The sequence below is a fragment of the Carcharhinus amblyrhynchos genome, chromosome 10 (assembly GCF_965287045.1).
Source record: "Carcharhinus amblyrhynchos chromosome 10, sCarAmb.v2.hapA, whole genome shotgun sequence".
Taxonomy (NCBI): domain Eukaryota; kingdom Metazoa; phylum Chordata; class Chondrichthyes; order Carcharhiniformes; family Carcharhinidae; genus Carcharhinus; species Carcharhinus amblyrhynchos.
In genome coordinates this window covers 72,821,316-72,844,319 of record NC_137333.1, presented here as the reverse complement: position 1 = coordinate 72,844,319, position 23,004 = coordinate 72,821,316, and the positions used below count along the sequence as shown (strand labels likewise).

The 23,004-nt window shown below is 42.3% G+C and overlaps 1 protein-coding gene across 5 annotated transcripts in view; it reads right to left on the bottom strand.

The window, feature by feature from the left end:
- Positions 1–23,004, bottom strand: part of sgcg (sarcoglycan, gamma) — a 599,427-nt gene that overhangs the window by 165,156 nt on the left and 411,267 nt on the right. For all 5 annotated transcript variants that reach the window (XM_080197919.1, XM_080197918.1, XM_080197920.1 and 2 more), the window contains one exon: positions 8,496–8,583. In XM_080197919.1, coding sequence (XP_080054045.1) covers positions 8,496–8,583 — 88 coding nt within the window. The remainder of the gene's footprint in view (positions 1–8,495; positions 8,584–23,004) is intronic.

The following is a 23,004-nucleotide window of genomic DNA, read 5'->3' as shown; positions in this document are numbered from 1 at the left end:
TTGTGAAGTACATTATTCTGTTGAGAGTAGCCATGAAAGTTATATACAGTATCAGGAAAGATGAGTGATGGCCTGAAGAACACCTGAGAAAATGTGTTAAAAAAATATATATTTTAAAGAGAGCACTGATGATCTTGTCAACTGACCTTTAGTTTATAGGAACCTGGTGAGAACCAATCATTGATTTATCTTCTCTTAAACTCAGGTGACATTTAGAGATGCCATAATGCTTTTACCTCCAGAATTATGATTAACTGCACCTCATAAATGCACTTATCTCAATGTATTACATGGAAGTGAGTTGTGGTATAGGTTATACGATTGTTCAGGATTGATGACCAGGGTTGGTCACGCGTGATTCCAAGGATAAGCAAGGGCTCCCGGTGAAGTGACAAGGGGCACTTCTGTCCCAAGCTGTTTGAATAAAGTGGGAAGAAAGGGGCTTGCGGTGATACAGCTGTGTCACATTTCAAGAGTTTTTTGACCATTGTTTCCACAGAGAGGATTTGGAGCCGAGGATTAATGTTTGAGGTTGTGTTTCGAAGCAAAGTGCGGTCGCACAAGGTTAAAAAAGCAGTGAGCGGAAAGGTAGTTTCAATGCTAATGAGCTAAGCTCTGATGTTAATTTTCCGAAAACTGTTAACAACAACCAATTCATTAGACTGCCTCAGTAATTGATAAACACCACTTAGCAATGTCCCTGAATGAGGTGCTTGGAGAGTCAGGTTTTTTTTCAAACATAAAGCTGCGAGGCTCAGAACGTTAGAATGGAAGACTGTTGGAGGTTATGTTGTTTAAGAGAAATTTAAGATGATTCACTAATGTGGAGATAATAATCATATTATTAAGTTAGCACAATTTTACTAATTGAACCAAATGATTCTAATAACTGTCGCTCTGTGTGGTTCACTTGGCATAATCTAAAGCATATTCATGATTCATATCTTTCTTCAGCTGATGAAACATTCTCTCTATCTGGGCGATGTGTGCAAAAGATAAACATCCAGTTCAAATCACAAAGCAGCAATATTGCTACATCCACCACTTGCACCACTGTGTAGTTGGATGAGCAGTGTCATCAGCATGTCAGATGTTCCAGATGTTGCGACCAACAATACTGGCCCTAATACAAAACAGAAAACACTGGAAATCTCAGCAGATTTGAACACATCTGTGGAGAGAGTATAGAGCCAATGTTTTGTGTTAAGATGACCCCTCATCAAAGCTGGCCTTAAGATGTTCTGGATGCCTTCTCTCCTGGCTTTTTCATCCCTGACATTGAAAAGTATTGCTGAAAGCAGACATCCTTGACTGACTCCCTTGCCAAAACTGAGTGGCCTTTGTCTTGTCCCCAAGTACATGCTCCACCCTTTTGCTGGTGGCTGTACACACTCAAGGTGCGGGATTTCCCTGCCGTGTTTGCCCCAAAACCAGAAAAACCTGCCTGAAGTCAACAGACCTTTGCATGGTCTGCCCCGCAGCTGCTACGATTCCTGTGGTGAGCAGGATGGGAAAATCCCCCCCAAGAACTCCCCATGCTGGCTGAGGAGTTGAGAATGTCAATAGAATTTGACTAACTGCATAGCCGGTCACCATGTAATGTTGCTGACTTCAGAAAGGCAAAATACCAAGCGTTCTTTCACAGCATGGTTTAGCCTATAGACTACTCAACTTTGAATACATAAATGAGTGAATAATAAGTAGTGGGTGGCACAGTAGCACAGTGGATGGCACTGCTACATCACAGCTCCACGGTGCTAGGTTCGATTCCTGGCTCGGGGCACTGTCTGTGTGGACTTTGCACATTCTCCTCGTGTCTACATGGGTTTCCTCCGGGTACTCCGGTTTCCTCCCACAGCCCAAAAATGTGCAGGTTAGGTTGATTGTCTATGCTAAAATTGCCCCTTAATGTCCTGAGGTACGTATGTTAGAGGGATTAGTGGATAAACGTTTAGGGATATGGGGATAGGGCCTGGGTAGGAATGTGATCGGTGCAGATTCGATGGGCCAAAGGGCCTCCTTCTGCACTGTAGGGTTCTATGGTTCTATGGTTAAGTAAACACTTGACTTCATCTTCTCTGGATCTTAAAAACAGTAAACTTGTTTTAACAGTAAACTTGCATTAACACACACTATAGATGCAACCTTGCAATACAATCACTGATATAGCAGTACATTGTTGGCCTTCCTCACCTATGATGATGACTTCAGAATAACTACTGAGGTGGGTAAAGACTGTCTAATAGAAACACATCAGGCACGTTCCAGCTCGAACAGAATACAATCACAACTCAGCTGCCTCCACACCATCCCCCCACCCCCTCATCACAACCACCCTCCACCCCATCGCCCCTACTGATCTAATTCAATCCTTGCCTCTTAACCTGTGCAGCATGGTAGTATCATGGTTAACACTGCAGCCTCATAGTGCCAGGGATCTGGGTTCAATTCCGGCCTTGGGTGACTGTGCGGTGTCTGCACCGACTCCCCATACCTGTGTGGGTTTCCTCCAGGTGCCTCTGGTTTCCTCCCATACTCCAAAGATGTGCGGGTTAGGTTGATTGGCTTTGCAAAATTGCCCCTTAGTGTCAGGGGCAATAGCTAGGGTAAATGCATGGGGTTATGGGGATAGGAGCTGGGTGTGATTGTTGTCGCTGCAGGCTCGATGGGCTGAATGGCCTCCTTCTGCACTGTAGTGATTCTATGATTCAATGATCCTATAACAAAGGGAATCAAAAAAGTTCAAAGGCATCTTGCAGCCCAGCCAACTGAGGTGTCAAACTGTTATGAATTAACTTGCACATTCCAGAAAGTTAGTACATTTTCTGTGGCCTGAGAAAGCAGCTAGCAATAATCACATTCAAAGTGTTCGCCAACCTAAAGGAAGGTATTAAAATATATTCATTATCATATTATTACAAACATGGCCTAAACTCTCCAAATCAAACAAATGATTCCCATCTTTTATATAAGAATGTTAATAATTTGAATATCCTATCAGTCTCACGTGTGACACAACAGGGCGGGGTCTTCTTCAGAATGTGTACCCATTACTTTCCACTACAGAATTCGAAAATGTATGAATAGAGTCATTTCAGTGACAAAGGGAGTGGATGTTGAGTTTCCGTCATGTTGTGATATGATGTATAGATTTATAATTCCAACTATTTCCCTGGGTGTTAATACTGTGCCAGATTTATTCAGACACTTAAGTTCACAAGGCTGGAAAACACCACATTTCAACATATATCTCTGTAACGTGCAAGGCAACAGACAAGCCTGGCAACCTATCAAAGTCAGGTAATGATTCCTGCCATATGTTCTTGAAATTGGTGGAAATAATTGTTGGTGTGAGCCTTTCCAGTTGGAGAAGACAAGCAAATTATGCTGAATTTTAGAAACAACAGTCATCTCAATTTTACAATGCAAAGGCGATTATTTGGTTCATCACATCTACATCAAAATTTAATCCTTTTTTCCAACAAGTCTCTCACCAAAGGCCTACTTCTTTTTTGCGTCAATTACTTATCCATATTTTGCGTAAAATATGCAATTTCTGCTTCCACAATTTCTCCCATGGTAAAGCATTGCCTGCTGTAAGAACTCTGAATAAAATCACCCACACAGTCTTTATATTCTTCTTTCTCTTCCCAAGTGTCCCCTCTTCATTGATTTCTCCTATTAAGCCTCTCAAAGTCCTCTTTTCAGGTTCCTGATAGCCTTCTCTGCTGCTGTGAAAATACTATCTGTATCTCTGTGTCCTCAGCCCAGTCTACATTACTTTAATGTCCTTTCTTCACTTGGGTGCCTAAAATCAACCAAGCAATATTCTGGATTTATATAATGCTTCTGACACTGAAAATTACTCCCAAGTGTTTTGCGGACACATATGAAGAAACGAACGTTAAGCCGAAGAGAAAATTATCAACAGTGAATCATCAAAGGCTTGGTAAAGATGTTGGTATTGAGGAAGGGTTTAAAATAGAGATTTGGTGGTGGTGGGGAGGATCTTTGAGAAGGAAGATCCACAAAGTGGGGTATAGGCAACTGAAGGTATGACTGTGAATATTGGGTTGACATAGGAAGATAGAAAATAGAAGCAGAAGTAGGCCATTTATCCCTTCAAGTATGCTTCATCGTTCATTTTGCTCATGGCTGATCATTGAATTCAATATGCTGATCCTGGTTTCCCTCCATATCCCTTGAACCTGTTAGCCCCAAGAGCTATATCTAATTTCTTCTTGAAATCACACAATGTTTTGGCCTCAACTTCTTTTGGTGGTCACCACCCTCTGGGTGAAGAAAGTTCTCCTCACCTCAGTCCTAAAAGGTTTACCCTTTATCCACAAACTATAACCCCTAGTTCTGGACACCCCCACCATCGGGAACATTCTTTCTAAATTTACCCTGTCTAATCTTGTTAGAATTTTATACATTTCTATGAGATCCCCCCTCAATGCATACGGGAGGGATGGATGGAGAAGAAGCTTGAATCAGTGGAACAGAGAGTTTGGGGTGGTAAATATGGCTGGGGATGTTTCTAATTTTGAGGGACATTGACCTTGATCAACTGAAGAATATTTTCAAGAATTATAGACCTGAGACTCTTCTGGGTCACCAAGCATGGGAGTGATGGGAAAACCTGATATGGTGTGAAACAGAATATGAGAACAGACGTCTTGAGGTGGGGGTGAGGGGCCAAAGTATATGGAGGTTACATAGAAATATAGAATATAGGTGCAGGAGGAGGCCATTTGGCCCTTCGAGTCTGCTCTGCCATTCATATTGATCATGGCTGATCATCCAACTAATCCTGCTTTTTCCCCATAACTTTTGATCCCATTCATCCCAAGTGCTATATCCAGTTGTCTCTTGAATACATTCAATGTTTTAGCATCAATTACCTCCTGTGGTAATGAATTCCACAGGCTCACCACTCTCTGGGTGAAGAAATGTCTCCTCACCTCCGCCCTGAACGGTCTACCCTGAGATGGTGACCCCTACTTCTGGACTCCCCCACCATCAGAAACATCCTCCTTGTGAGACCCTGTCTTGTCCTGGTAGGATTTTATAAGTTTCTGTGAGATCCCCCCTCATTCATCTGAGCTCCAGCGAAAACAGTTCTAGCCTAGTCAATCTCAGCAACTCTGCATTGTCGTGCGTTGTGAAGGCCACCTTGTTCTCTTCCTGTTGGTGAACATTTCAGTGGTCACAGGCATTTGGCCTCTGATCTTCGGGTAAGCGTTCCCCAAGGCGGCCTTCACAACACACGACAACACAGAGTCGCTGAGCAGAGACTGATAGCCAAGTTCCACACACATGAGGACGGCCTTAACTGGGATCTTGAGTTCATGTCACACTATCTGTGACCTCCACAACTTGCCTGGGTTTGCAAAATCTCACTAACTGTCCTGGCTGGAGACAATACACATCTCTTTAACCTGTGCTTAACTCTCTCTCCACTCACATTGTCTGTATCTTTAAGACTTGATTACCTGTATAGACTTGCATTCCAACCATTATTTTGTAAATTGAGTTTGTGTCTTTATATGTCCTGTTTGTGAACTGAAATCTCATTCACCTGATGAAGGAGCAGTGCTCCAAAAGCTAGTGGCTTTTGCTACCAAATAAACCTGTTGGACATTAACCTGGTGTTGTGAGGCTTCTTACTGTGTTTACCCCAGTCCAACGCTGGCATCTCCACATCATAACTGCAACAGCACATCCTTGCTCCTGTACTCGAAACCTCTCGCAATGAAGGCCAACATGCCATTTGCCTTCTTTACCGCCTGCTGCATCTGCATGCTTACCTTCAGTGGCTGGTGCACATGGACACCAGGTCCTGCTGCACACTGCCCTCTCCCAATTTACAGCCATTAAGATAGTAACCTACCTTCTTGTTTTTGCTTCCAGTTAATAACCTCACATTTATTCAAATTATACTGCATCTGCCATTGATTTGCCCACTCACCCAACCTGTCCAGATAACTCTGAAGGATTCTGCACAGTTCACCCTCCGACCCAGCCTGGTATCATCTACAAACTTTGAGATGTTACATTTTGTTCCCTTATCCAAATCATTAACATATATTGTGAATAGCTGGGGTCCCAGCACTGATCCCTGTGGCACACCACTAGTTACTGCCTGCCAATTTAAAAAAACACCCATTAATTCCTACTATTTGTTTCCTTGGTTGAGAGAATAACTAGGAAACTACTGGCACAGTCAAGCCTGCAAGTGATAAAGATAATAATGGTGGTTTCAGTGGCAGATGGTGTGCAGTAGGCGGCAGAGGCAGGCAATGCTATTAAGATGGAAGTAAACTATTTTCCATTTAGGGAGGATACTGGGTTGAAACACAGCTTACAGTTGACCAGAGTTTTGAGGTTGCAAACTTGGTAAAGGCTGCAACATGTCGATATGGTTGATGGTGAAGAAATAGTGTATGTGGCAGGGTCCAAAGGAAATGGCTTCAGATTTCCTAGTCATCAGCTGAAGTAAGTTACGAACCGGATGTGAGACAAGCACTCAAACAGAGCGGAGACAAGGGAAGTGGGAGAGTGGTTGAGCTGGTATCCACTGGGGAAAAATTAATTTGTGTAGCATTGTTTTTAGCAGCACTACATCGATTCTCCAGAGGCAGCAAGTGCCAGGGGGCACTACCTGCAGAGCCTACCCTGGTTTCCTCATTGATATTATTGAAAATGCCACATAAAACATGCATGAAGCACTGTCTGCCCCCAGGGAATTAATGGCATCTGCATCTTAAGATCTTAAGAACAGTTTCTTCCCTGCTGTCATCAGACTTTTGAATGGTTCTATCATATCTTAAGCTGATCTTTCTCCTCACCCTATCTGTGACTGTTACATTATATTCTGCATTCTCTCCTTTCCTTCTCCACTATGATCTCTATGAACGGCATTTTTTGCCTGCATAGTGCGCAAGAAACAATACTTTTAACTGTTTCCCACTGCATGTGACAATAACAAATCAAATCATACAAAATGGAAAAGCGGCATTCAGAAAACAAATTCTCCTTATGTATCATTCTGAAAACCTATGTGCACAAAAGTTGCATCTACTTTCATTTATATGGCCATATCAAAGAAGTTATGAATATTTGTCAAATATTATTTATCTCAATCAATGTTGACTCTCATTTATTATCCATTTCTAAATGCCTAAAAATCTATAAATTTGTAGAAGCTTCAATTTGACTAATTGGGTCAGGATGAAATGTTACTATGTTACTCCAAAGATGTACGGAGGTTAGGTTGATTGGCCATGCTAAATTGCCCCTTGGAAGTGTAAATAGGTGCGATTACGGGGATAGCACCTGGGTGGGATTGTTGGCAGTGCAGGTAAGATGGGCTGTATGGCCTCCTTCTGCACTGTAGATGTGATATTACAATTTTGTTCATGAATGCTCCAAAACTGAGAGTGTTGGACAACCTTCAAAGTCTAGCTTGATGCTGACATTACCTGAGTCCCACACACACGTTTATACACACGCAGCCTGTAAGCAATGAGGCCAATTGCATTGTCCAGCTGTCATCATTTCTGGTGAATTCTGTGAGGACCATAGAATAAAATCTGAATGCTATGTATGTGTAGTGTTTGACATGACATTGTGTAATTGCAAATGTATCCAGCAAAGAGGTTAATCGTGGAGCTAATTTTGTCACTCAATGCATAACTTCCTGACAACATCCAGAAAGTGGTAAAAACAAGAAAAGTTTTCACCCCAAGGGTATGGGGAGGCAGGTCAATAAGACATTTTACAAAAAATATTTGGATGCAGATAAACCACACACAGTCATGCTACAGTATGAAATGTAAAAAAGATCACACAAAGGAACTATTGCAAAACTCCCACAACCCTGCGCAGATGATTTACAAACAATTTAATATTTTATGAAGGCAAGAGAGACAACACAACCAAATTTATTAACTCTACACAGCTGAGCTTTTCCTAAATAACCATGAGATTTTTGTCTTCTCAGTAAGTTTTTAAGTAGATGGTATTGAAAAGGTGAAGTCCAAATAAGTCAAATGTCCTTAAAAATTGCTTAAAGGTTTTAGAAGTTCATGCAATGAAATGAAATGTTAGAGCACATCTTTAAGGTCTGGTACAACTTTAACCCAAATTGTGGCCTCAACTTCAAGAGGATTTCAGAAGTATCAATGCTAAAGATTGTCCATTATTCTTTGTATCCAATTATCAACATCAAGCACTCTCATTATCAAATGCAACTCATAAAACTCAAGCTACTTTTACATCCCACGTGACCTTGGGTCCGTTGCATTGCATGGCCCTCAACATAATGTTAAAACTTTTCATTAAATTACCCTGATAATGCAGATACTTTCATTTCTCACCCCAGTCAACCATCTGATGCTGGCGACCTTGTGACCGCGAAATCGATGATGTTCTTTAAAATTGTGCTTTCACATTGCACAGAGAAGGGAAGCAGATCGAAAAACAACACTCACCCACTGTTAATCTGCCTGTCACCTGTCCCTCAGAATTACGAGCATTAACAGTCACATTCTGCGAAGAATCCACAAGCAAGGGGGAATCCTGCAAGAGGTTGTAAAGAGAAGGAATTTGCTTTGAATACTTTAGCATTTGGGGAGAAAAAAATGACTGACCAACATAGTCGCAATAGGCACAGACATTACCAAAGGATTAATTTGTGAAATGTATTGAAATGCACGGTGCATGTTACTCGCATTTGTTCCGGCAAATGGAACTTAATCCCCAAAGAGATAACGGGAGATGATTTCCACCTCCACAGCTTGGGCAATAAACTGGCTGATTTGTTCTATAACCCACCCAATTTACAATCCCGCTGAAACCAGTGAAAATGGATATCGAAAGGTTTCTATAGTGGGTGTGCAATCTACTCAAGCAGCTTACCACACAGCAGTGAGTGGGAAAATTACCCCCAGTTCACCTCATTACTTTGAACTTTCATTTTAAAATGGAAGATGTAGACCTTACCAATGTTAGGAAGAACAGGCAAAATAAATCAAGAAGTCACAATCAAGGTGATCAAAATGATATTATTAAAAAAAATTTCAAGTCCTACATATCAGATGTGTCAATTCATAGTTATGTCCTGCTGCTCCCTATGGTTGGTTGCATTGATGATATTATGTAATGGGATAATGTGAAGAAAAGGGAAAATAAAATGTTGCCAATTACAAGGTGTAGATTCAAGTTAACAATTTTCAACATTAAATTTTAATAATTTGACATTGACTTGACAGCTGTCGTTATTCAGGTATTAACAAGCATTAATGTATTTGAGGGCGGCATAGTGACACAGTGGTTAGCACTCTGCCTCACAGTGCCAGGGACCTGGGTTTGATTCCTGGCTTCAGACGCTGTCTGTGTGGAGTCAGTACATTCTCTCAGTGTCTGTGTGGGTTTCCTCCGGGTGCCCAGGTTTCCTCCTGCAGTCCAAAGATGTGCAGGTGAGGTGGATTGGCAATGCTAAATTGTCACTTAATGTTAGGGGGACTAGATAGGGTAAATGCATGGTGTTATGGGGATAAAGCCTGGATGGGATTATGGTCGATGGTGACTCAATGGGCTGAATGGCCTCCTTCTGCACTGTAGGATTCCATAAGACCATAAGACATAGGAGCAGAGTTAGGCCACTCAGCCCATCAATTCTGCTCCACCACTCAATCATGGCTGATTTTATTTCTCATCACAATTCTCTTGCTTTTTCCCCTAATCTCTGATCCTCTGATCCCCTTATCAATCAAGAACCTATCTATCTCTGTCTGAAAGACACTCAATGACCTGGCCTCCACAGCCTTCTGCAGCAAAGAGTTCCACAGATTCACCACTCTCTGGCTGAAAAGTTCCTCCTCATCTCTGTTTTAAAGGATTCCTTTAGTCTGAAGTTTTGCCCTCTGATTCTAGTTTTTCCTACTAGTGGAAACTTCCTCTCCATGTCCACTCTATCCAGGTCTTGCAGTATCCTGTAAATTTCAATAAGATCCCCCCCTCATCCTTCTAAATTCCAACAAGTACAGACCTAGAGTCCTCAACTGTTCCTCATACGACAAGCTTTTCATTCCAGGGATCATTCTCATGAACCTCCTCTGGACCTTTTCCAAGGCCAGCACATCCTTCCTTAGATAATGGGGTCCAAAACTGCTCACAATACTCCAAATAGGGTCTGCTCTGAGCCTTATACAGCCTCAGAAGTACATCCCTGCTCTTATATTCTAGCCCTTTCAACATGAATGCTAACATTGCATTTGCCTTCCATTTGCTGACTGAACCTGCACGTTAACCTGAATGAGTCCCAAGTCCCATTGTCTTTCTGATTTCCTAAGCATTTTTCTATTTAGAAAATAGTCTATGCCTCCAATCCTCCTTCCAAAGTGCATAATCTCACACTTTTCCACATTGTATTCCATCTGCCACTTCTTTGCCCACTCTCCTAGATAGTCCAAGTCCCTCTGCAGCCCCCTTCTTCCTCAATACTACCTATACCTCTACATATCTTTGTATCATCTGCAAACTTAGCAAAAGTGCCTTCAGTTTCTTCCTCCAGAAAGGTGGTGAATCTCTGGAATTCTCTGCCCGTTGAAGTGGTGGAGGCTGCCTCGCTAAATATTTTTAAGGCGCGGGTTGATGGGTTTTTGATAAGAGAGGGGATTAAGGGTTGTGGGGAGAGGGCGGGAATGTGGAACTGAGCCACGACAGATCAGCCATGATCTTATTGAATGGTGGGGCAGGCTCGAAGGGCCAGATGGCCTACTCCTGCTCCTATTTCTTATGTTCTTATGTTCTTAATGTGAATGTTGTGAAAAGTTGTGGTCCCATGAATAGATGTGTCAAACAAAAACTGAAAGTATTGGAGTGCATCAGTTGTTACCTATAAAGTGAAAAGATAGCTCAGGATATTTTGGATCTGCACCTGAACAAATTAGACATGCCAACAAAAATATCATCTGTGGGAGCCAATGGGGCCTCAATTTAACGTCTCATCCAAAAGATCTTCACTCACCGTACCCTTCCCGGTTGGTTTTTAGATGGGGAGTGGAGCTTGAAAGTGCAGGGAGGAGTTTCAGCTCACCCCGACCATAGTGATTTTTTACTGCAGTCAGCAAGGCATCGGACAGGAAGCCTGCCTTTAGTCCAAATGAGACCAGTAAATGGCTGCTGAAAGACCATTTCCCACCCAGCCTCAATCTTTAGGTTGGCAGGAGGATTGAAACTCTGTGGCAAAAACCCAGAAATAAAGGAAGTTCTATCTTGGGCAAGAAGACCACCTTCTTACTGGGGGTGGCCCCACCCCCCCCATTTATCCCCCAGTCTATCCTCAAAGACCCCAATTGCCTACTTGGAGACCCCATGCCTACTCTACCCTCCCTTACACTCCTTCCACTTCTCTGGGTCTCAGGTTACCAGGACTTTGTCTCAGGCAGCTTGTGCAGTTCCTCTTTTGGCCACTGCTGTGCTGATACTGGAAGGACTGGCAAGTGGCTGGCCAATCAGATTAACGGGCAAATCTCCAAGGTGAGAATTCTTCCTGAATGAAGAGTTTAAATCCTGCCTAATGCCAATCACAGCTTATTCGAACATAAAATGGCAGCCGGGCAATCAGGAGAAGTGGAAATTTATTCACCCATGCCTTGCCATCCTAAAATCTCATGCCCACTTGTTCCTGTCTAGCCCTCTCTCAATATTGCACTCACAGATCAACCACGTGAACAATTCAGAAGATAGGAAGCCTCAATCTGGTTACTTCATAAAATTATTACTTTATTTTTAAAAATGGACAAAGGCATTTCCCTGACATGTCGATTAACCTGAGACACATATTAGAAGAATTTCAAACCTTTGGAAACCAGCAAGGGCCTCGTTATCCTTGAAGAGACAATAATGACATGCCTGTGATTACAGAACATCCAATTTCAAAGAGATGCATCGATAGACTTCAGATTTCTAAGGCAGTGCCACTGACAACAGAGCTGGTATGTCTGCAGGGCCTAAAGGGGCACTAGGCTCTCCATGAGACCTCTCAAGATTCCAGACCATGAAAAATACATCCTAAATCCAAAAGCCAGGTGAAAAAGTGGGAGGTATGTCATTTGACTTCCCTCCAAGCTGCTAGAACCTTTAATATTGCACTGTGGAACCGAATCCAGACAGTCCACCATTTTAACACCAAACAGGTAGCGAGAGAAAGAGCTCAATCCAGGTAAATTGTCTGGCTCTCATCGACACTGTGTACCACTGGAACTTTACAAATTCTGTATTAGTACCTTCTTCCATCATCGAAATCTTCACTTCCGGAAAGATAGATCACTGAGCAACTCAGTGCCTGTTAACCTCTGAAGGAGTACACCATTGAACTGTGGATTTGAGACACTGGACTTGCATTAAAGCATAACTCTTATTTTCATTGTGAACTCTCCCCTTTTCTTTGCCTTATCCCTCTTTTATTGTTTGCGTGTAAAAGAGGAGGGCATTACGAAACCTCCTTCTCACGTTTTGTGTGTGTAAAGTGTGCAAAGCCCATCTATTTTACCTTGTCTCGGATTTGCTGTGGGGTCAAAGTGAAGGGTTGGGGAAAATACACCACCCCTTTGATTTTTTATTTATTTGTGGGACTTGGGCACCGCTGGCTGTTAAGAATAGCAGATTTTTTTCTCTGAAGGACATCAATGAATTAGGTGGATTTTTCTGACAATTGACAATGGTTTTATGGTCATCAGTAGATTCTTAATTCCAGATTTTTTTTACTGAATTCAAATTCCACCATCTGCCGTGGCGAGATTCAAACCCAAACCTGGGTGGCATGGTGACACAGTGATGATCACTGCTGCCTCACAGCATCAGGGACTCATGTTCGAACCTCAATTTGGGTCACTATCTGTGCGAAGTCCACACATTCTCCCTGGCTTCCTCTCATGTCCAAAAGATGTGCTGGTTGGGTGCACTGGCCATGCTGAGTTCTTCTTTAGTGTACCCGAACAGGCACTGGAGTGTGGCATAAAGGGATTTTCACAGTAACTTCATTGCAGTGTTAATGTAAACCTACTTGTGACACTAATAAATAAATTTTCTAGAAGACCATTAGCTGAGTTTTTGCGTTAATAGTCTAGCGACAATACCAATAAGAAATCACATCCCACGAGTAACTTATAAAGGGGGAATCAGAAATATCCTTTTGTTCCTGGACAGGGAGTTGAGGAGAAACTAGGGCTGTTGAAATTAATCTCTCTCCTGTCCATAGCACTAGATTATGCGTCGAAGCCACGGAAGTGAGGCTTGAACTAATGACTTTCTGATTCAGAGAAGAGAATGCTACCAAGGAGTCAAGACTGATTCATTTTTCTGGGAGGTCAATGGGGCCTGAGACAGACCTTCCTCTGAAGAAAAGGCTGGTTGCTTGTTCAAGACAAGAAGATGACATGGATTTCAAAAAGGAGATAGAGCAATCGTTTAACATTGACGCTAATAATTTCACTAGCTCTTTTCTGCCAGGGCTGCTCAAGATTTCAAACGTCTCATTAAAAATATATAAAGCTCCCAAATTAGAATGTGGAACAACTTTGAAGCCATGACCTCAATTCCATCTTTAAACATGTATTAAAGTGTAACTCAAAAAAATTACAACAGGGTGAGACATGGCCAACGAGTTCACTATTCTAAATTTCTTGTCATGCAAGGTTAAAGGTGGGATTCCACCCCCCACTGGCATTACCCATTGATTGCAATGGCGGGTTTTCACGCAGTATCATTCTTTGTTCTTTGTTTCCCACAACATTAATTATGCATGCATGGGAAACACTGGTGGGCAGCCTCTGATTCAGTCTCCCCACCATAAGTTTGCCATTTCCTCATTTCGGGCACCATACTAAAACAACACTCCTCTATAACTTTGTTAATCTCTGCAGCCTAAGGCAGTTACAAAGGAGAGGGATGACCTTGAAACCTAAGAAGATAGCTGTCCCCAAGTTCAGCGACACAGTGGCAGAGTGGTTAGCACTGCTGCCTCATAGTGTCAGGGACCCAGGTTTGATTCCCAGCTTGGGTCACTGTTTGTGTAGAGTCTGCACATTCTTCCTGTGTCTGTGAGGGTTTCCTCCAGGTGCTCCAGTTCCGAAAAATGTGCTGGTTTGGTGCGTTGGCCATGTTAAATTGTCCCTTAGTGTACCCAAACAGGCGCTGGAGTGTGGCAGTTCGGGGATTTTCACAGTAATTTCAATGCAGTGTTAATGTAAGCCTACCTGTGATACAAATAAATAAACTTTAAAATCATGCATTTTCTTATTAATACTCAGGTCCAACAGATATAATTGGATACATGACAGATGCAAAACATTTAAATATGTAACGGTAGATTATATTAGATATATCATGCCTTATTCATTCATGGGATATGGATGTCACTGGCAGGGCCAGCATTTATTGTCCATCCCTGAGAGCATTTAAAAGTCGACCACATTGCTGTAGCGCTGGAGTCACGTGTTGTGAAAATAGGGTATGGACAGCACATTTTCTTCCCTAAAGGGCAGTAGTGAACCAGATGGGTTTTTTACAACAATTGACAATGGTTTCATGGTCATCATTCGACTTTTAATTCCAGATTTTTTTCTTATTGAATTCTGATTTCACCATCTGCCGTGATGGGATTCAAACCTGGGTCCCCAGAGCATTAGTCTGGGTCTCTGGATTACTAGTTCACAATAATACCATAACACCACAGCCTCCCCTCTGAAAATCAGTACTGTATTTACATGCAATTTTATATAACACATAATTCTATAATTGAATAAGATCTCTAAAGCGATCAGGGTTTGGGAACTACAAGATATATCAATACTCCAATGTTTTAATTTTGATTTGATTTATTATTGTCACATGTTTGGTATACAATGAAAAGTATTGTTTCTTATGCAAACAGACAAAGCATACCATACATAGAGAAGGAAATGAGAGAGTGCAGAATGTACTGTTACTGTCACAGCTGGGATATAGAGAAAGATCAACTTAATATGAGTTAGGTCCATTCAAAAGTCTGTTCTTGAAGAAGCTGTTCTTGAGTCAGTTGGTAAGTAACCTCAGATTTTTGTATCTTTTTCCTGACGGAAGAAGGTGGAAGAGAGTTTGTCCAGGGTGCATGGGATCCTTGATGACGCTGGCTGTTTTCCTAGGAAGCGGGAAGTATAGACAGTGGCAATGGACAGGAGGCTGGTTTGAGAGATGGACTGAGCTTTGTTGATGACTCTGTAGTTTATTACAGTCTTATTAGAGTAGGAACCATTCCAAGCTGTGATACAGCCAGAAAGAATGCTTTCTATGGTGCATTTGTAAAAGTTGGTGACAGTCATAGCAAATATGCCAAATTTCCTTCGTCTCCTGAGAAGGTACAGGTGTTGGTGGGCTTTCTTAAGTATAGTTTCGGCATGGGTGGACCAGGACAGGTTGTTGGCGGTCTGAATACTTAAAAGCTTGAAGCTCTTGACCATTTCTACTTTGATGTAGACAGGGTCATGTCCTCCACTATGCTTCCTGAAGTCGATGACTGTCCCCTTCATTTTGTTGACATTGAGGGAGAGATTATTGCCGTTTACCAGATTCTCTATTTCTTTCCTGTATTCTGACTTGTCATTATCTGAGGTCTGACCCATTCAGGTGGTGTTATTAGCAAGCCTGAAAATCGAGTTGGAGGGGAACTTGGCCTCACAGTCATAGGTGTATAAAAAGTATAGTAGAGGGCTGAGAACACAGCCTTGTGGGGTACTGGTGCTGAGGGTGATCATGAAGGTGGTGTTGTTGTTATTCTTTCTGATTGTGGTCTGTGGAATGGGAAGTCTGGGATCCAATTGCGGAGGGAAGAGCCAAGCACTAGGCCATGGAGTTTGGAGATGAGTTTTGTCAGAAAACTCAGCCTTGTTGGAGGCTGAGCTGTAGAGTAAATAGGAGTCTGACATGGGTGACTTTGTAGATAAGTATTGCAAGATTGAGCATAGGGCCAAGAAGATGGCATCTGCTGCGGACCTGTTGCGGTGGTTGGTGAACAGTAATGAGCCCAGGCAATCTGGGAGGCCAGAGTTGATTTGTGTCATGACTAACCTTTCATAATGATGGATGTTTTTGATGTTTAAGGAAATCCAACAGGTTTTATCCTCCTATTTGGCTAGAGGATTATATTGAAAATTTGTCTCATTTTTATTCATAATGTTTTCCTTTTTTTATCAGTTTGACATTGTAAATTTAGTCACTTCTCTGTTTCCTTTTTCACTTTTCCTTTTCCTTTTGTCTCTTTTCTAGACAACCTGTAGATCAGATCGAAAAGGCGGCATAGTCCCTTGTGGTTGCCGTAAATATTCTCATGCTTTTCATGAATACGTTTTTGCAGGTAGGTTTTATTCAAGGTGCTGGGATATTGTTGTCACCTGGGAATAATGGAGGGAACTAAGGAACTTAAGCAATCTGGAGATGCTCACTTTATTCCCTTAAGAATGTGTAGCATGGCCAAACCTGCTGCTATTGCACAGAACTAATTATTAATGTCAGTCCCACTGCAACTTTCCCTGGTGGAGTTTTATTTGATAAAAGTTTGAAATACTTCGTCTTGTAACATACAAGTTTGTTAACAAATAAATGTGTTTCTGGGTTCTCTTTTTCAGAACTGGGGCGTGATCTTACTGGCCATTCATGCCACGCTCCTGCTGTAGTGAAGTTGGAGCATTTGGCATCCAGCCAAATCCCCATTCAATGTGGCAGGATGAGAGAATCCTACCGGTGTGAATGGCGGTAACATTCACTTACTGGTTACTGTGAACTTGAGTCAGATACCCCAGTTCATAACATAGCAAGGCAGCAAATTTCAGTTTTCATTTTCCTAAAGTAGAAATGCACAGCATCATTGAGCACCCTATCTCTTACCCAATGGAGGAATTATAAAGTACACTGCAGATTGAGACCAGCAAATGTGAATATCAACCATTCTAATTAACAGCCAATCTTTCTACACAAAACACTTGAGTCTATCAATTTTGAGTTATAGTTGTGTGTAAATAGCTCCTTGACTGGAAGCCATAGAGGTGGTTATGTGGCGGGGCTGGCAGGGGGAGGGGGGGTTTAGTTTGAAATTAAAAGGATGATTGAATGAGAGGTCGGGGTCTAGGGGAGCAGCAGGAGATAAAGGTTGCAACTGTTTCATTCTCCCTTTCTCTCTCACTGATGAGCCTGGTGAAATCTATCCAATGAGACTCACAGTTGTAAATTTGGTGTGAAATCATCATGTCACAAAAACATTACAGTGCTCACTCTGCTGTTAACTATGCCAATGTGACACATGTATGTGACAATTGTTTCGTACAAGTTAATCCTGTATGTGAAAAAATTGATTTTTCTGTGTGCTACCACTGTGCTAAGTGGGACAGATTCTGAACAGTCCTAGTAACTCAAGGCTGGGCAATCGTGAAGTGCTATGGGCTATCAGCAACAGCAGAAATGCATTAATATTTAAATACATCAATGACTTGGATGAGAATTTAGGAGGCAGAGTTAGTAAGTTTGCAGATGACACCAATATTGGTGGCAGAGTAGACAGTGAAGAAAGTTATCTAGGATTGCAATGGGATCTTGATCAATTGGACCAGTGGGCTGATGAATGGAAGATGGAGTTTAATTTAGAGGTAGAGGCCCGGTGGGGCAGCAAGAGATAAAGGCTGCAGCTGTTTAAAGAGCAACGTTAACACTGGGAGGAGAAACAAGCCTGGGTGAGTAGTCACATCAAAGAGGCTAAACAGAAAACCTTCAATTTCAGCAAGACCAGCCCGTTGAAGATTGCAACCAGGAGGGAGTGGTAGTTTATGACTGGGATGGGAGATATCAGCAGTGGGAAGCAGGAACGTTGAAGAGGGAGATGGTGGTGACTGTCACTGTTACTTCTAAAACCACCAGGCCTCCTCCACAGTGTCAGAAAAAATGGAACAACCTCAAGAGGGCAGCAGAGGAAAAATACGTGGCATCCTCTCGTAAGGATAACACAAGTTACAATCTTATACCCTAATGTTCTCAGTAAATACACAGTCCCCACAAACCAATCAGCAAAAGGTGGTCAAACATACCATACACTAAAACTAAGTGACAGATATCACCCTAAACAACTCCTGTGAATTTCTCGTTAAGTCCCTCCCCGCCGGGTGCTTGTCACGCTGTGAGCTAACCCCAGATTTTAACTTCTTCTCTCGCTATTTCTCTGCCTTGGATTGCCACGTGATTCAAGCTTCCACACAATCCCTCAGCCATGCCAACAGAACACTACTGCTTCACAGGCCATACTAAGATTTCATCAAACTTTTGATTTACCTCAAATGTTCAGCTTCTCATCGAGCCAACTTTAACTCTGGTTCCTGCAGCTGTCTCTGAGCCCTTTCCCTGCATGTTACTTTAACTTCACCCAACTGGACCTTGTTCAACTTCTTGTTTTTTGTCCCTCTGACTTAACTGTCTTCCTGACAAATACTTTTGACCCCACACAGGGGTTTTTGGATTTTCCTTTGTTCTTTTGGGAAATCTGCTGTCTGCAGTTCCCTTGTCCTATATCCAGCTTCTTCTGGCTCTAACTTATAACCAACTCAAAAGTTCTCTAGGCCCCAGGGTGACCACTGGTTGCTAAGCAACAGCCTAGCTTTTCTTTCAACATTGCTTTCACATCATAAACCTTCGTTATCTCTTTCAAATGCAGAAACACAAAATTAAACTTACTTAAAGCTATATCTTATTTCCAATATGCACAAATACAAAAATAAATTATTTAAAATGACCCTTGTTCCCTCACAGAGCAGCTCATCCACAATAGCAGAGAGCAGGAGATTACTGGAGATATGCATGAGACCATTAACATCACAGGAAGGTAAAGCCATACAGATTCCAAGCACGTGAAGAGCAGCCTCTGGCAAAGCAAAAGTTGATGAAGAGACAGTGGCAGCTGCTGGTTTGTTAGAGTCTTCAGCTGCTTATTATCATCATGGCTTGAGTTGGATGATCCACCATGATCATAGTGAATGGTAGGACAGGTTTGAAGGGCTGAATGGCCTCCTCCTGCTCCTACGTTCTATGTTTCTATGACCATCTTTACAAGAAAGATGGTGTCCTTTAAATGCAGATATTCATTAACCAGCTCACACTGTCTCAAACACTTTCCTTTGCTTCTGTTCTAGACAATTCATTGCAAAGTGATTCAGAGAAAGAGGTGTAAAGGAAGGAGCCAAAAGTGGATGTACCTTGAAACTTTTTCCCTTTCAGTCCTATTAACCAAGCAGTCATCAACCTTTCTTTCTCACTGATGAGCCTGGTGAAATCTATCCAAAGTGACTTAGTTGTAAATTTGGTGTGAAGTCATCATGCAACAAAAACATTACAACACTCACACTGCTGTTAACTATGCCAATGTCACACATGTATTGTGACAATTGTTTCTGTACAAGTTAATCCTATATGTGAAAAAATGATTTTTCCGTAGAAACTATAGCAATAACAACGACCACCGAGATAGATTCTGAACAAATCTAGTAACTCAAGGTTGGGAAACCATGAGGTGCTGTGGGCCATCAACATCAGCAGAAATATATTAATATTTAAATATATTAATGATTTAGATGAGAATTATAGGAAGCATGGTTAGTAAGTTTGCAGGTGACACCAATATTGGTGGCATAGTGGACAGTGAAGAAGGTTATCTAGGATTACAACAGGATCCTGATCAATTGGGCCAGTGGGCTGACGAGTGGCAGATGGAGTTTTAGATAAAGGTGAGGCAATTTTGGTAGATTGAATTGGGACAGGACCTACTGCGTTAATGGTAGAATGTTGGGGAGAATTTAAAACAAAGAGATCTAGGGGTACAAGTTTATAGTTCTTTGAAAGTGGAGGTGAACATGGTGGTGAAGAAGGCATTCGACATACTTGGTTTCATTGGTCAGAACATTGAATACAGGAGTTGGGACGTCCTATTGAAGTTGCACAAGACATCAGTAAGGCCACACTTGGAATACTGTGTACAGTTCTGGTTACCCTATTATAGAAAGGACTAGAACGAGTACAGAAAAGATTTACTAAGATGCTACCGGAACTTGATGGTTTGAGCACTAAGGAGAGGCTAGATAGACTGGGACTTTTCTCCCTGGAGCGTAGGAGGCTGAGGGGTAATCTTATAGAGGGCTATAAAATGATGAGGGGCAAAGATAAAGTATATAATCAACATCTTTTCCTGAAAGTAGAAGAGTCTAAAACTAGAGGGCATAGGTTTAAGGTGAGAGGGGAGAGATACAAAAGGGTCCAGAAGGGCAATTTTTTCACACAGAGAGTGGTAAGTGTCTGGAACGAGTTGCCAGAGGTAGTAATAGAGGCTGGTACGATTTTGTCTTTTAAAAAGCGTTACATGGGTAAGATTGGTATAGAGAAATATGGGCTAAATGCAGGCAATTGGGACTAGCATAATAGTAAAAACTGGGCAGCATGGACACATTGGGCTGAAGGGTCTGTTTCCATGCTGTAAACCCCTTCGACCCTATGATTACTCAACCACAATCTACAACTGCATGGCCTGGCACATTCCACCTCCGCCCTCCCCATTACTACCAGGCAGCGGATCAAGACTGGTTCAGTGAAGAGTACAGGAGGATATGCCAGGAGCAGAACCAGGCATAACAAATAATGAGGCATCAACCTGGTGAAACTTCAACACAGGACTACGTATGTGTCAGTCAGTATAAGCAGCAAGTAATAGACAGATCTAAGCAATTCCACAGCCAACAGATCAAATTTATGTTCTGTTGTCCTGCTTTATTCAACTGTGAATAGTTTTGGAAAATTAAACAACTCGACGGAGGCTCCATAAATACCCCCCTTCCTCAGCAATGGAGAAGCCCAGCACATCAGTGTAAAAGCCAGAGTTACCAAATGGATGGTTCACCTCAGCCTCCTCCAGAGGCTCCGAGCATCACAGATCTCAGTCTTCAGTCAATTTAGTTCACTCCATGTGATAGCAAGAAATGGTTGAAGGCACTGGATACTGCACATATTATGGACCCTAACAATATTCCAACAATAATACTGAAGATTTGTGCTCCAGAACCTATGGCACCCCAAGCCATTCCAATACATCCATCCAGCAATGTGGAGAATTGCCCAGGTATGTCTTGTTCACAGAAAAGACAGGACAAACCCAACCCAGCCAATTACTGCCCAATCAATCTATTCTCAATCAGTAGAGTGGTGGAAGAGATCATCAACCGTGTTATCAAGCAGCACTTACTTAGCAATAACGTGCTCAGTGATGCTCAGTTTGTGTTCTGCCAGGGCTACTCAACTTCTGAGCTCATTACTGCTTTGGTTCAAACATAGACAAAGTGCTGCACTCCAGAAGTGATGTAAGAATAACTGCCCTTGACATCAAGATGTGGAGACACCGGTGTTGGACTGGGGTGAACACAGTAAGAAGTCTCACAACACCAGGTTAAAATGCAACAGGTTTATTTGGTAGCAGAAGGCTTTTGCTACAAAATAAACCTTTTGGACTTTAATCTGGTGTGAGACTTCTTACTGCCTTGGCATTAAGGCCATATTTGACTGAATGTGGCACAAGGAGCCCTACCAAACTGGAGTTAATGGAAATAAGGGAGAAAACTCCACTGATCGGCTGAAGTCAAACCTGGCACAAAGGAGATGGTGGAGGTTGTTGGCAGCAATCGTCTTGGCTCCAGGACACCACTGTAGTGATTCCTCAGGATAGTGTCCAAGACCCAACAATCTGGCTGTTTCATCAAAGACCATCCTTCCATCGTAAGGTCTGAAGTGGGGATATTCGCTGATCACTGCACAATGTTCAGCACTATTCACAACTCTGCATACTGAAGCTGTCCATGTCCAAATGCAGAAAGACCTGGACAATGCCCAGGCTTGGGCTGACAAGCGGCAAGTAACATTCATATCACATAGGTGCCAGGCAATGAACATATTTAATAAACCAGAATCTAACCATTGCCTCTTGACATTCAATGGCATTACCATTGCTGAATTTTCCACTATGAACAAACATCCTGGGGGTTGCCATTGACCAGAAACCGAACTAGTCTAGCCATATAAATATTATATCTACAGGAGCAGATTCTAGGAGTCCTGCGGTGAGTAACTCACTTCCTGACCTTCTAAGTCCTGTCCACCATCTGCAAGGCACATGTCAGGAATAGAATGGAATACCCTCCGCTTACCTGGATAAATGCAGCTCCAACATCACTCAAGAAGCTCAACATCATCCAGGACAGAGAAGCCGATTTGATTACCACTCCACAAACATTTGGTCCCTTCACCATCAACACATAACATCTACATTGCAGGAACTCACCAAGGTGCTTTAGATAGCACCTTCTAAACCCATGACCATTATCCTCTAGAAGGAGAAGAACAGTAGACACAGGGGAACACTACCACCTGGAAATTCCTCTCCAAGCCACTAATGACCCTGACTGGGAATATATCATCATCCCTTCACTTTACTGAGTCAAATTTCTGGAACTCCCTTCCAAACATCACAGGGGCTGTCCTTATACCACATAGACTTCAGTAGTTCAAGAAGGCAACCCACCACCACTTCCTCAGGGACAATTAGGGATGGGCTTTTCCTATTAACAGAGGGGTTAATAACCAAGGCACATTTAAGGTAAAGAGAAGAAGATTTAGAGGATATTTGAGGAAATCATTTTACTTAGAGGGTGGTGGGAATCTGGAGCTCACTGCCTGAAAGGGTGGTAGAGCAAGAATCCTCACAGTGCTTAAGAAGCATTTAGATGAGCACTTGAAACACCATAGCATATAAGGCTATGAACAAAGAACTAGAAAATAGAATTAGGGTAGATAAGAGTTTTTTGGCTGGCGCAGGCATGATGGACTGAAGAGTTTCTTTCTGTGTTGTAAAACTCTTTGACTCTATGGCTATAGATGCTGGCC